Raw genomic sequence first — 15,979 nt, forward strand, 5'->3', positions numbered from 1 at the left:
GATCTAATATCTTATAGCTGTTGAGTTTTTTCTTTTGTTTGTTAACATTTACTGTTGGGAAGGAAAATGATGAATACATTACTCTTTTGTTAGAGTATATGATGCTAAAGAGGATGCTGATATATCTTAGCTGAATTAGTATTTCTGATCGTAAATAATTAATGTTATATTGTTCTATATGTAATTTTAAAGTAATTGGGCGTGAATTGCTATTTTTCTTATGTACCTTTTGAAGTGTATCTTTTATTTTTTATTTTTTTTTAAAGATTTTATTTATTTGACAGAGAGAGAGAGAGACAGCCAGTGAGAGAGGGAACACAGGCAGGGGGAGTGGGAGAGGAAGAAGCAGGCTCCCAGCGGAGGAGCCTGATGTGGGACTTGATCCCAGGACTCCGGGATCACACCCTGAGCCAAAGGCAAACACTTAACGACTGAGCCACCCAGGTGCCCCTGAAATGTATCTTTTAGAGGACAAAATATGCTTTTTTTTATTTTAAACTTAGCGCCACATCTTGCTCTAATATAGCTTATCAGTAGGTGATAGCTTCTTATTGTTTCCAATTTATAGATTTTAATGAGAATCAAGATGAGAAAGGAAAACTTGAGCAAGAAAAGTGGGAAAGTAAATTCTTCATTGGGCTTGAATTTGAAAATTGGTGAGAGAGCTTGACAGAAGGAAAATAAAATGAAAGGTCGAGAAATGTGTGCTTGATTAAATTTAAATTGAACCTTTGTTCTTGTAATGGTCCTTAGCTGTTGTGATGTTGCATGTTTTTGGGAATAAGGCTGTTAGGGCCTACCAAAGAAATACCTTAAGCATTTTCATAGAGCTGAATGGTGCCACAGGTTCTCGGTGTACTAAATTACTTGTTGAAATGGATGACTTGCTGCATCTTTTTTCCCCCTTTAAATGCCTTTGAAGCTCAGAGAAATTTAGAAAGGTGTTTTTGTGCTCATATTATTTTGGTCTTAGAGACGTTTCCAGTAGTACTGTTAGATATATCCTACTTGACCAAAATAATGTAAACAAATATCTAAATAACTTTTTTATTTTACAGGATGAATCTGGCTATAGGTGGACAAGAGATGATCATTCTGCAAGTCGACAGCCTGAGTACAGGTAAAATGAAGAACATAGTACCATAATTACTTTGATAATTGATTCATTGAGATGTCTGCTGTTGAAATCTAATCTCAAGGCTCATAGATGAAATATTTTTATTAGGATTTATAATTTTGAGAGCAACAAACATTTTTGTCACTGTAGTATAACAGCATTAATAGCATTCTGTATCTATTGGCATTTTGAAAACTGATAATAAAAATGTTTGAACTATTGGTATATTCTCATCAAAGTAATTATTAAATTATTCCTAATGTGTAATATGGATTATAAGGTATCTGCTTAATTAGAAGGTTAAGGCTTTTTTCCCCCTCTAGAATATTTGAGTCATTACAGAGTGTCTCTTAACATATTTTGGAGGAACGTCAATCATTGTTAGCTTGGTTACTTACAGAGGCATTTGATAGACTAGTTAGGAAAAAAAAAGATGGACAGATTTAATCAAGTTTGTTTTATTTTTATTTTTTAGGTTATTTATTTATTAGAGAGAGAGAAAACAAGTCGGGGGGCAGGGGGAGGGGGAGAAGCAGACTCCCTGCTGAGCAGGGAGCCAGATGCAGGGCTTGATCCCAGAACCTTGGGATCATGACCTGAGCCACCCAGGCACCCCTCAGGTTTCTTTGATTTTTTTTAATGGCTTCACAAAGGAAGTGGTAGAATTTATAAAAGGAGCTTTTTAAAGACTTCCTATGGGGGCACCTGGTGGCTCAGTTGGTTAAGCATCCGACTCTTGATTTTGGCTCAGGTCATGATCTCGGAGTCATGATCTCAGGGTGGTGGGATTGAGCCTCATGGAGAGATCTGGCTCCGTACTCGGTAGGGAGTCTGCTTGGAATTCTTTCTTTCTCCCTCTGCCCCTCTCTCTCCCCCTCAAAAAATAAATAAATCTTTAAAAAAAAATAAAAAAGATCTCTTAAAACTGTCAGAGAATAACCTATAGACAAGGGGAAGTAGTCAACTACTATAACTCTTGAGGTGCCAGAAGTAGACGACAGGATTCAGTGGATCAGAGCAAGGCAGTTTATTACTCACTGCACCTCAGTCATTAGGGGCATCAACTGGTAGTGCTGGTTCCCTGCCCCCAAGTCCAGGTGATGTGATGGCTAGAGATGGTGGCTGTGCAGACAGTGGGGTGCACTGTAGCTGAGGAACATGGGGTCAAGAGCTTGCTACTTTATGTAGTAAGCAGGAAGCAAGCAAGCCAGTGCTCCTTTCATTGAGAGTGAGCAGTCACACAGTAGTTATGCTGAGGGCACCTTTACCTATTGAATTTTCCGTATGACCAGCTACAGAAACTGCTCAACATCAGATGGCAATGTCTTACAATTTGGAGTACACAACAGGGATGTGCGGGGACCTGCTTATGGAGGACTGCCTTTCCCAAAAGAAGTAATAGAGAAAATAGATGCTGAAAAATACTTTAATAATATGTAATTACTGTGTTAAACATAACAGTAAGTTTTAGACAGCTAGGAATAGAAGAGAATTTCCTTTATCTGATAAATGGGGATTTGCTGTACTGAATGGTAGAGTTAGAAGCATTTGCTTTAAAATCAGAATGAAGCAAAGATGACTGTTATCACTGCTTCTATTCATCGTGGTAATGTAAGTCTCAGCCTCTACAGAAAGACAAAAATAAAGTCGTAAGGGTTAGAATGAAAGAAAGCTGTTTACAGATGATTAATTATGTAGAAAATCCAAGAGAGTCTATATTAGAACTGTTAGGAAATTAGCAAAGCTTAGTATAATGAAATCAGCTGTTAGAATAAGTTAGAAAATGTAATTTAAAAATATTTTCTATAACATAAAAACTATACGGAGTAATGGGAATAAATCTAACAAAAGTGTGTGAGACCTATGTGGATGAAATTGCAAGTCATTTCTAAGGGACATTTAAAAAGACCTTAGTAAAAGGAGCAACATATATGTGACATCCTTGGCTGGGAAGAGACAGTATCATGAAGATACAAGTTCTCAAACTCAGGTGTTCATTCAGTTGGGTTCCAGTCTAAAGTCTAGGATTTTTCTCCATGGAAGTTGGCAAGCTGTTTCTAAAATTACTGTGAAGGAGTAAAGGGCCAAATGGCAAAAGTAGCCTTGAAAAAGGTGCGAAGACTCAATATAGTATCTACAAAAACTTATCAAGCCATAGTAATGTAAGCAGTGAAACAGGATAGGCAGTCTAGAAACAAACCTAGATATACCCAAGAGTTTGCGATATAGCAACAGTGGCACTACAAATGAAATGCGGAAAGAATGAACTTCTCAGTAAATAGAGTTGGGACAAATGGCCATCCATTTGAGGGGGGGAAAAAACTGAAATCAGAAGCCTGGTGTATCAAAATATCTGGTATAATAAAGATCTAAATATGACAAGCAGAAGTGTAAGAAAAACTCTTGATTAGATTAGGTAATGGTTCATATGCACACCAAAGAAACAGTTCTCAGGTTGATTTTAATTGATTTGTTTTTAAAATAATAGTTCATTCCTATCTTTATTCTCCCTTCCTATCTTTTTTAGCACTTTATTATTTTCCCATGTATGTATATAATTTTACATAAATGAAATAAAATCATATATGGGACTCCCCGTCTCCCACAGTCATGTTAACAGCTGTGTGTGTGTTCTATATTTTTCTCTATATTCATAAACATTTGGTGTATTTATTGTTAATGAGATCATATTATACATACTCTTCTGTAAGTTGCTTTTCTCATTCAGTGGCTTGTGGAAATCCCTACAGGTTATTTGTTTTAACTTTTATTTGAATCTTTTTAATGGCTAAGTTACGTTCCATCATGTGGATTTACCAAATAATTTAACTGTTCACTTATTGATGAATATTTACTCTGTTTCAAGTACAAACCAGTGTCATAATAAATCTGAGTATATGATGTCATTATGAAACAGTACTTTAGTTTCTATGAGCTAGATTGCCTAAAGTGTAATTTCTGGGTCACAGGACATATTTTACATTTTAATAGATGTTTTCAGTTTGTCTTGTAAAAGGCTTGTAACACTTATGTTTCAATTTTTGGAAAAAATCTAACATTTTAATTTGGAAATTTATTTTTCTTTCTATCTTATTTGTGAGTATAAGTAGAGTTTTGAAATTTCTTTTAAGAATTGCTCAACTGTAGATTCTTATAGATAGCAATTTTTAATTTTTTAATTTTTAATTTTTAATTTATTTTATTTCGGGTGTGCACAAGCAGGGGAAGCAGCAGAGGAAGAGGGAAAAGCAGGCTCCCCGCTGAGCAGGGAGCCTGACGTGGGGCGCCTGATGCGGGGCGCCTGACGTGGGGCTCGATCCTAGGACTCTGGGATCATGACCTGAGCCAAAAGAAGACGCTTAACCAACTGAGCTATTCAGGCGCCCCTAGCAATTTTTTATTTTTTAATTTTGTTTAAGTAGGCTCCATGCCCAGCGTGGAGCCCACTGTGGGGCTTGAACTCATGACCCTGAGATCAAGAGTCAGACACTCAACCAACTGAACCACCCAGGCACCCCTGATAGATAGCAATTTTATACTGATTCCAACATGGTATATTCTAGTTATTCTGTGAGAAGACAGTGTTGCCTGTACTCGTACTCTGTTGTTTGAAATTTTTTGGTATATATATGGGAAATTTTTTGGTATATATATGGTATATTCATTCATTTGATAAATATTTATTGGGTAACTGGTATATGTTAGGTATTCTTCTAACCTTTGGGGATAAAAGGTTCTGCTCTCATTAACCTACATTTTAGTATGAATTGTAGATAGTAAACAGATAAAAACAGAAAGGACTTCTTCCACATCTTCACGTGATGTCTGAATATCCTCAGTGACATTTCAGGTATTAGGCTTCACAGAAGCTAATGCTTTTCCAGGCTAACATCTTTCTGGCTGTCTGTAGGTTGTTCCCTATTAGGTGGTCTCTTTGAAGATTCTGTGAGTAGAAAATAACTGTTTTAGAGGGAAAAAAATCACTGCATTGTAAACCATGCAGAGAGTACTTGTGTGTATTCATAAGAGAATAAGGTTTTGAGTATTTCGGAAAATCATGCCAATAGAGTTTTTGTTTTTTTGGGGTGTACATGATAATTCTACATATTGTGGAAAGAAAATATTAGACTATTTAAAACATTTTATTTGGGGGCGCCTGGGTGGCACAGCGGTTAAGCGCCTGCCTTCGGCTCAGGGCGTGATCCCGGCGTTATGGGATCGAGCCCCACATCAGGCTCTTCCACTATGAGCCTGCTTCTTCCTCTCCCACTCCCCCTGCTTGTGTTCCCTCTCTCGCTGGCTGTCTCTATCTCTGTCAAATAAATAAATAAAATCTTAAAAAAAAAAAAAAGATTAAAAAAAAATAAATAAAACATTTTATTTGATACAGTTCTTAAATTTATAGAAAAATTGTGAGAATAAAGAACTGCTACAGTCTTTTCACCAGAAACCCCAGTAATGTCTCCTACAATGCCCTGATAATGTGTTTTGTAGCAAAAAGATCTAATCTGAGTTCATAGGTCATGTTTTTGTAGACTTCTTTAATCTGGAACAGTTCTTCAGCCTATTCCTTGATTTTTATGGTTCACTGGGGCAAGATGAACACAGGGCAGACATTTTGTAGACTTTCTCAGTTTAGGCTTGTCTGATGTTCACGATTAGATTTCAGTTATGCATTTTTGCCAGGACAATCCCTGAAATGATGCTGTATTCTTTTTATTGCATCCTGTTAGGTTGCATATGTTGTTGATTTGTTCTCTTTATTGGTGGTGTTGACTTTTATCACTTGATTAAGATGGGGCCTGCAAAATTTCTTCACTGTGAAGTTGGCCTCCATTAGTGTATTGTTGAGGAAATTCTTCGAAACTATGCAAGTATGCCATTCTTCATCCCATTTTCACCCACTAGTTCCAGCATTCATTGGTGTTTCTTACCTGAATTATTAATAAAATTGTTTGTAATGGTGATTTTGTAATTAAACTGTTCTTGCTGTATTTATTACGCATACTGTTACCTGTTATCCATTGTGAGAAAGAGCTTTCTCCTCTCCACCACCCCCCTTTTAGAAAAAACAAACAGGGGACACCTGGGTGGCTCAATCGGTTAAGCATCTGCCTTCAGCTCAGGTCATGATCCCGCCTGGGGTCCTAGGATAGAGTTCCACATCGGGCTTCTTGCTCAGTGGGGAGCCTGCTTCTCCCTCTGTCTGCCACTCCTCCCGCTTGTGCCCGCTCTGTCTCTCTGACAAATAAATGAATAAAATCTTTAAAAAAAACAAACAAAACTTTGTTTAGTATGGACTCGTGGATTCCTATTTTCAATGTGTTATAATCTGTTATCATTATTATGATACTGAAATTTGGTCAGGGAGAATCCCTTCAAGTTAGCTTCTGTGTTTTTTCAAAAAATACTTCGTTGTAGTGGCATATGTATAGCATAAAATATGCCATTTTAACTATTTTTAAGTGCACAATTCACTAGCATTAATTACATTCACAATGTTGGGAAAGATGGTTACACTAAAAAACGCTATTTTCAAGACTGTTTTTCATCATCCTGAACAAAAACTATGCCTGTTAAGCAATAATTCCTCCTGCCTCCTTACTCCCAGCCCAGGGCAACCACCATTCTACTTTTTGTCTGTAAGAATTTGCCTATTCTTGGTATTCATGTAAGTAGGATCATACTATATTTGTCCTTTTGTGTTTGGCTTCTTTCACTTAGCATGATGTTTTCAACATCATGGCATAACAGAACATCATTCCTTTTTATTGGTGAATAATATTCCATTTTATGCATTTACCACATTTTGTTTATCCATTTATCTTTTCTTGGGATATTTGGATTGTTTCTACCATTTGGCCATCATAAATAATGCTGCAGTGACACTGACAAATAAGTATATTTTGAGTCCCTGTTTTCATTTCTTATGGGTGCATACCTAGGAGTAGAAATGCTGGGTCATATGTTAATTCTGTGTTTAGCTTTTTGAGGAACCACCAAACTGTTTTCTGTAGTGGCTGTACCATTTTGCATTCTCACCAGTGTACAAGATTCCCAGTTTCTTCACATACTCACCATCACTTATTATATTCCTTTTATTATTGTGCGTGTATGTGTACGCGGGGGCATTCTGTTAAGTGCTTTTAAAAATTAAAACCTAGATTACAGTCATTTCGGGTTCTAGTTATTTTGTAAATATAATATAGCTATAACAAGTTATGGCCTAAAATGTTCATAGGCACTGTCAGTGTAATGAAATGATTGATTCATTTACTCACTGTGTATTTTTTAAACTACTACATGGTGTTGTGAGAATGAAAGTGAGTAAGAGCTGTCAGAAGGAGGGTATGTTCTTGACCAGTGGTCAGATCAGGGAAAGAAGAAATACTCAGAAATAACTAATACAAAGCAGAATGGAGTGGGATGTACTAACTGGGCTAAGTTCTGACACTGAAGGAATTCAGAATGATGGTAAGTAAGATGATGAAGGAATCATCATGAGTGGGAGGGATCTTTCGAGTTGAACTCTGGAGGCTAGTTGGCATTTCTGTCGGAAGAGATGGATTGAGCTAGAGGAACACTAGTTAAGTGGTTGGAATGTAGCAAGCAAGTACGTAGTATGTGTGTGGTGAGACCATTTTGGCTGAAGCACAGGTGCTAGTGGACATCTGAGTTGCCGGAGTCTGGCAGAGTGGGAATAAAATTGCATAGAGGTCAGGTCTGGAGAGAAATTTGGAGGAATCAATGGTATAAAAGTGATCTTTGAATTGGGCTTTGGGTGCTTGTGCCTGGCAGAAAGTTTTACAGGCAGGAGGGGATGACTCTTACTTCGGGAGTGATGACATCAGCTGGCATAGAATACGTAGAGCAGAAGTAAGAGGCAGCAGAGAGCAGCTGGAGGGCTGGTGTGGCACAGCTTTTATGTTTCCTCGTTAAGACCTGAGGTGAAGGGAGGGCAGGTAGAGAATTTGGGACGATGCTTGGGTGAGTAATGGAGGGGAAGGGTCTTCCCTAGAAACTCAGGCTTCTTGGAACCTCAGTGCTGAACTGCAGCTCAAGGAAATCCTGTTGAAACTGATATTCCTTTAAGACTTTTAAAAAATAGGAACATGAGCTAATTTTAGCTAAATCTATTATGTGTGTATGAAAATGAATACTGCTTCTGAAATTCAGTGCATGCAGTCTCTCTTTTTCATTTAAATAAATACTCCCTGTATTTTAATAGTTTTATGAAGATTTTCAGTGGAGCCCTGTACATATTAACAATTCCAGCATTTCCTATGATCTTTTCCACCATTAATTTATTTATCCCACGTGATAGGTGTAAAATCACATTGTGCCACTGTGGAGCGGTTGTTGATTTGTGGCAATTCATTTATTGTACTTTGATAAATCGTATTTATATGGGTATGTTTTATAACATTAGAGGCTTTTCTGGAGGCTTTGTGTGGATTTTTTTTTTAAGGTATAATCAATATATTGTCCTTACCTTTTTTATTGTTTTCATTGTTTTCAGAGGCTTTATGTGGATTCTTTTTTTTTTTTTTTTGAGGTATAATTGACACATGACCTTATATTAGTCTTATCCTTTCTGTTACTATTATTATTGCCATCTTGGTAAGTGTGAAGTGGTATCTCATTATGGTTTTGATTTACATTTCTCTAACGGTTAGTGATGAGCAACATTTCATGTGCTTATTGGTCATTTGTATATCTTTGAAGAATTACCTACTCATTTTTTGGTCCATGTGAAAATTAGGTTGTTTGTTTTTTGTTGTAGAGTTTTAGAAGAGTTCTTTATATATTCTGGATATTAAATCCTTATCAGGTATATGGCTTGCACATATTCTGTTCTTTTGATAATGTCCTTCAGTGTTCAAAATTTTAATTTTAATGAAGTCCAATTTCTCCTTTTTTTTTCCTTCTGTTGCTAATGTTTTGGTGTCATATCTAAGAATCCATTGCTAAGTCAGTGTTGTTTTGTTATGACTTGTCCATATCATTCTTGGATCACTTCCTTACCTTCCGATGTAGGGTTTTCCAGGTTATTTTATGTTTTCTCTGCCTTAGGCCTAAAGTCTAAGCTATTTCTCCAAGAGCACATGTTCTCATTAGTGGAAAGTCCAAGATCTGTACACTATTGTGCGTGCATGCACACACACACACACACACACACACACTCCTTTACATCTGTGTTTATTTTTACACATTATTTACATATATTGAAGACCATGAGTTTGTGGCAGTATACTTCTTTCTTTTCCATACCATATTTTGCCCCCTCTTTCCATTGAAGACCATGAGTTTGTGGTAGTATCCTTCCCTCTTTTCCGTACCATATTTCTCCCCCTCTTTCCATCAGCAAAAAACCTGGCTTCCAGTTGTTGGAAGAGACAGCCCTACATGGGTCTCTTGCACTCCTACACATCTTGCCAAGATATGCCAAGAATGCAAGGCCCTGACCACTTTTTATCGATGCTATTTCTCAGAATTGAGTTTGTAGTGAGCATTCTTGAAAGATAAGGTAGTTCTTCCTCTGTGTCAAAGAGCAGGCTTGCTTATTGCTTGGTGTAAAAATAGTGGCTTCCCCAAGTGTTCCTTAAGTTGTGAACCAGACCCACTACACGTGATCGATCTTGGCTACATCACATCGTTTCTGTGGAACTTGGAACCAGGCTGTGCATACAAGCCAATGCTGTATTGCTTGCTGTGCTGAGAATAATAAAATCCTTTGTCTCGGTAGTCTCGCGTCTTCTACTGGTATCCATGAAACAGCGACAGTCTCACTTATTAACTTGTCTGTAGGGTAAAATCCGATCCCAGACTTGAAACCAGTTATCTTCAATATTTTTGCCCACATTCTTTATGTAGTCTTCTGACCCGTTGGGTCTTCCTTCTTGCTCTGTCCCGCACTTTACTTTTGCAGATTGCCATCACTGGCTGCTACTGGGCCACCTGGCTTCATACCATCTTCCACAGGTCCATTACTAGCTGTGGAACTTTCAGTTTATAACTTATCTAATCTTTTTCACTTTCTGTGTTATGTGTTTAATACTGTAGCACCTTATGAACTTTATAAATCCAACATATATATATTAGTGGTTCATGTCACTCCATAAATGTGGAGTGGTCATCATGGAGTGTGGAGTCATTGGAAGCATCTGTATTAAATAACAGCAGGGGAAAAATGAATAGATTGTTTTCTTTTTTTTTTTTTTTTAAGATTTTATTTATTTGTCAGAGAGAGAGAGCACAAGTAGGGGGAGCGGCAGGGAGAGGGAGAAGCAGGCTCCCTGCTGAGCAAGGAGTCCAATATGGGACTCGATACCAGGACCCTGGCTGGGATCATGACCTAAGCTGAAGGCAGATGCTTAACCGACTGAGCCACCCAGGTGTCCCGAATGTATTGTTTTCTATCTCCTCCCACCCTCCCTCTGAAAGTTATCACTTTTTTCTTTAATAGAGCCATGTACCTGATAATTTATCCACATTTCATGTGTATCAACATCTGTTCATCTTGGTTCTGTAATATACAGTGATCTTATTATCTCGTTGTTCACAACACACTTTTAGATAAAATTCAGAATATATTAGGATCCACTTCATTTTGTATTCAAGGAATATGTCATACTTTACCAAGGGTTATTAATTTAGATCGAATGAGGTGGTTTTTAACAGTCATTCCCCCCCCCCCCCCCCGTAGTTATGAGGGCTTAGAATAAACTTTAGGATGGAACTGATGTAAAGTATTAAATAGTATTTAGAAATATAGAATAAGAGTGTCACCACATGGCCAGCATACTTTATTTTTAAATGCTGAGGTTTTTTTTTGGTCTGTGTTCACATACGGAAAATTTTGATTAAGTAGTTTAGTATTTTTATACCTATTTTTTTATTTTTTAATTTTATTTGTTTATTTTTTTAAAGATTTTATTTATTTATTCGACAGAGATAGAGACAGCCAGCGAGAGAGGGAACACAAGCAGGGGGAGTGGGAGAGGAAGAAGCAGGCTTATAGCAGAGGAGCCTGAGTGGGGCTCGATCCCATAACGCCGGGATCACGCCCTGAGCCGAAGGCAGACGCTCAACCGCTGTGCCACCCAGGTGCCCCATACCTATTTTTTTAAAGCAAAGGTTTATTTTTTTATTTTAAAGATTTTATTCATGTATGCGAGAGAGAGCACAAGAGAGAGCTAGAGAGAGCATGAGCAGGAGAAGGGGCAGAGGGAGAAGCAGACCCCCCGCAGGGAGCCGGATGTGGGGCTTGATCCCAGGACGCCAGGACCACAATCCGAGCCGCAGGCAGTCGCTTAACTGACTGAGTCACCCAAGCGCCCCTAAAGCAGAGGTTTAATTTTCGATTTTACTATAGTGATTTTATCTTCTTAGTTGATACATTGTTTGACAGAGAAAAACACTGTAAAACGTCTTTGGTTTATTAGTTCAGTGGTACAAATGTTTATTGAGTGTTTACTTTGTGTAGGCTACTGTGTTTATATCACTAGTTTAGAGTCTAGTGAGTGAAGTAGACAGACAAGAAGAAAGCCTAATATGATACATGCTCAAGTTGCATAAAATGCTGTAGGAAGACTGAGAAGCATCTACTCCGTTCTGGGAGGTTTTATTGAAGATTTCCTGTAGAAGCAGTGAACATGAACAAAACTGGAAGAAAAAATAAGAGTTGGCCAGAAGAAGGGTAATGGGGGGCGCCTGGGTGGCTCAGTGTTTAAGCGTCTGCCTTCAGCTCAGGGCGTGATCCCAGGGTTCTGGGATGGAGCCCCGCATTGGGCTCCAACACTGAGAGCCTGCTTCTTCCTCTCCCACTCCCCCTGCTTGTGTTCCTTCTCTCGCTGGCTGTCTCTATCTCTGTCGAATAAATAAATAAAATCTTTAAAAAAAAAAAAAAAGAAGAAGAAGGGTAATGGGGAACATATTCCTGCAAAAGGAGGAGCACGAGCAAAGCTGTGTAAAGCATGATGTGTAGAGATAGTAACGGATGCGTATATGTGTCCTAGGAACTTGTGAATTAAATTATAACTAAGAAGTCTGAATAAATAGTTTTAAAAATATAGTTTTATTCTGTTAGCAATGGGGAGCGCCTGAAAAATTTTAATCTGGTAGACAGGCTAACCCAATTAGAATGTAGTTTCCTTTGTCTTCAGTGTAGAGGATGATTTTTTAAAGACTTTTTCATTTATTTTTTGAGAGAGTGAGAGAGCAAGGGGAGGGGCAGAAGGAGAGGAGAGAGAGAATCCCGTGCAGACTCCCTGAGGAGCATAGAGCACGATATGACACGGGGCTTGATCTCGTGACCCTAAGATCATTACCTGAGCCTAAATCAAGAGTGGGATGTTAGTCGACTGAGCCACCCAGGCGCTCCTAGAAGATGATTTTTTAAAGGTAACATTGGAGATAGAACAAGAAATCATGAATACCTGAATTAGAGAAGGGAGGTTGGAATGGAGAAAAAGGGTTAAATTTGATAAATGCTTAGGAAGCGAAAAATCAGCAAGATATGGTTGTTGGATGTGGGAATAAAGATGAGAGAACCATCTGGATTTTTGGTTTTGTTTACTGTGTGTATAATAATACCATTATCTGAGGTTGGCATATAGGAAGAATGGTTTCAAGGGAGGAGCTGCATTCAAAATTCAGATTGTCCAAGGAGAGGCTGTAGTTAGACAAGAGCAGTGAACTAAGGTCAGAACCCTTGGCCTTTATGAAAGTGATGGAAAATAAAACTTTTTAAACAGTATTTGGGGCCACCAATGTCTGATGCAACTGAGTACTCCAGTAATATAAAGATTAAAATATCTCTTGGGTTTGGCTGTGTCAGGATGGATGAGATGTGAGTTAAATTCAACCTGAATGGGTATGTTTTTGAAATACTGAGATGGAAAGTAGGAAATGCCATATGTTGAAAATACAGGAGACATACAGGTATCCATGAGGTGAAGGTCGAGGACATTGGCTAATGGAAGATCATCTAAAACCTTTTTTTTTTTTTTTTTTTAAGGTGATCAGTGACTTGAGCATATTTATAGGTTGAAGGTACAAGGCAGAAAGGGGAAAACTGATGAAGATAAGGTAAATGAGGACCAGGATAAAGATCATTGATTTGAGGGGCTAACTTCTAACAGAGGGAAAAATCATATACTGGGAAAGGAAGGATGAAATTAGGGATGGGGCAGATGAAGGCAAACTAGGGGAAAAGGGATTTGGGCCGGCATTTGTAGTTCATGCCTGAGGACTGCTGTGTTTTTTAGGACGTGAGGTAACTCATTGAGAAGGAAAGTTTTGGTGCTAGGTTAGAGGACTTTGGGAGGATTATCCAGATATTGGAATGGGTGCTGAGGTGAATGGGAGATTAAGCTCACTAATGATAAGTAAAAATATTACTAGTAGATTTGAAAGCACGGTGTCTGTAGGCTTGTGACAATCAACTATAATGGTGAAGAAATCAAAGATTTTGAAATTAATTCAGGTTTGGGGTTGGCTAAGACGATGTATCAGAATTGCCAGGATGGGAAGTTGTTGGTATTCACAGTGCTTCACATACTGTTATTGGGGCTGGAAAGGCAGTAAGTGAGGCTAGCACAGGGTTCGTGGCTTGCTAGAAAATATAGGAGGCTTACAAGTATCTATGAGGTGAAATTATTGCAGGAGTGAGAAAACTGAAGGATAAGACATTTTCCTAAGAATGCAGTATTGGATTCTGAAGAAGAGCACTTCTGGGTAATAAGTGGCAAGGTTTAGGATTTAAGTGTGAAGAGGTGGGAGGTAGTTGAGGACTTGCTATGCCATTGCACAGATGATCCACACAAATTTTGAGTCACCCATGATGTGGGTAGGATGTGTAACAGTGCAGACTGTATCCTTGGGTGTAGGAAATTTGGGAAAGTTGTCAGAAGGTTGGTGATATGGGCAATGTGGGGTTATAATGGAATAGCATAGACTTAAACAAAGAGTTTGTTGGGCTCTTTTTCCCTTTTCTTAGAGGATGGGGGATTTAGAACATAATCCTATGTGTCATATACATCAGGACCTGGAGGCAGTCATCAGTGCGTGCTTAGTACTCACGAGTTTTAGGGGACGTATTTGTGTTCAACTAGCAGGTTTCATTTAAAGAAGTTGGAAGGATTGGTTTATGAAGAGGCTCAGGATGTAAAAGCATTTACAAGATCGGCGCAAATTACCTTATTTTGTTATTTATGTATACACAAATACAGTTACTAAGCATAAAGTACTTGTAACACAGGAAAGCAGTTAACGTATTCATGTATCTGTGGTAGTAATGCCCCTCTTTGTTTGTGGAAATAACTCCTGTACCTTACAGTGGAATGTAAACAAATGCTGAGGGGCAGATTGGAGCAGCTGCTACTTGGTGCAAAGCCGATGTTTGCTATTTGGGAATGTAAGCACATGGTGGCGTGCTTCAAAAGAAGTTAGAAATCCGGATTTTTAAAATGTTAAGTTTCTTCAGTTTTCAGTGTTTACAACAAGGTAAAGCCAGAGTTTGCAGTCTCTGGAGTAAGGCAACAATCTGGCACTCTGAAATGAAGAGCATGTAATAGCAGCTTGTCTAATATGGTGGTTTCCAACCCTGGCTATACTTTGAATTAGGTGGAGAGCTTTTTTTTTTTTCCCCCTTCTAAATTAGTTCCTGGTCCTCACATTTGGAGATCTGATTTAATTGGCCTGGGCATCATTATTTTTAAAAAGCTCATCAGAGGTTCTAATGTGAAGCTAGACTTGAGAACCACTGGTCTAATAGGTAGTATGGAGTGAAAACAGTCCCCAAACCATAGATTCATGTTAACAATGACTTCTTGGCACCTTTTCTCATTTATGGTAACTTCATTTGTCTTTATCCTTGACAGCAGTTACTTCCTTTGCTTACGTGTCTTGTTCTGTTTTTAAGATTTTATTTATTTTTGATAGAGAAGGAGAGAGAGATAGCAGGCATGAGCATGAGCAGGTAGAGGGAGAAGCAAACTCCCCATTGGGGAGGGAGCCTGATGTGGGACTTGGTCCCAGGACCCTGGGATCATGACCTGAGCTGAAGGCAGGTGCTTAATCTACTGAGCTATCCAGGCACCTTTTGCTTATGCTTTTATAACTTGTGTTTACAAGAATCACTTAGAAGCTCATTAAAAATGAAAATTTCCAGGCTTCATCTCAAGAGCTTCTGATTGAGTAAGTGGAGACTTGGAATCTGTATTTTCACAAGCCACACAGATGATTGTGATGCAGAAGGTCTGGAGACTGAAGTTTGAGAAACGCTGCTCTATTCTGTCTGCTGCTGGTGACAGATAAATCTGTATCTTTAGCCTTGGCTTCTTTTCTGAGCTCTACATTTTATATCCAACTGTCTATTAGACACATCTTCATTTGGGAATCCCAAACTTTTCACTTAAATGAAATAAAACATACTTGAGAAGATTTCTATGTGTTGTCCACACATCTTAGGCACATAGGTGGACTACATTCCTGGCCTTCATTCCTGCTGATTATGGCCATATGGCTAATTTATCTCCAGTGTAATGTGAATAGGAGTTCTACTTCTACATGTATTCTTCCACACACATTCATTCACCTTTTCCCATCTTGCAGGATGGGCCCTGGAATGGAATGACAGCAAGCTTGGCTCTTGGGTGATTGCATGGAATCTCTCACCCTGGAATGCTGGCCCTAGACTGTTTTGTACAGATAAACTTCTTTTGTGTAATGACTCAATATTACATTTTTTGGTATTTATGTGATAGCATTTTAGGCATATCTTAACCTCAGTAAGAATAGGCACTCTTTCAGGTGCTAAGAGATCAAACTGTGAGTAACACAGATAAAATCTATACTCTA

At 38.4% G+C, this 15,979-nt stretch overlaps 1 protein-coding gene across 7 annotated transcripts in view; it reads left to right on the forward strand.

Annotated features, from left to right (window-relative positions):
* The window catches only part of PPHLN1 (periphilin 1), a 136,187-nt gene that overhangs the window by 22,805 nt on the left and 97,403 nt on the right, over positions 1-15,979 (forward strand). For all 7 annotated transcript variants that reach the window (XM_008704459.2, XM_040642351.1, XM_008704458.2 and 4 more), the window contains one exon: positions 1,059-1,120. In XM_008704459.2, the coding sequence (XP_008702681.1) occupies positions 1,059-1,120 (62 nt within the window). The remainder of the gene's footprint in view (positions 1-1,058; positions 1,121-15,979) is intronic.

Source organism: Ursus maritimus, unplaced genomic scaffold, assembly GCF_017311325.1.
Source record: "Ursus maritimus isolate PB19 unplaced genomic scaffold, ASM1731132v1 scaffold_26, whole genome shotgun sequence".
NCBI classification, from domain to species: domain Eukaryota; kingdom Metazoa; phylum Chordata; class Mammalia; order Carnivora; family Ursidae; genus Ursus; species Ursus maritimus.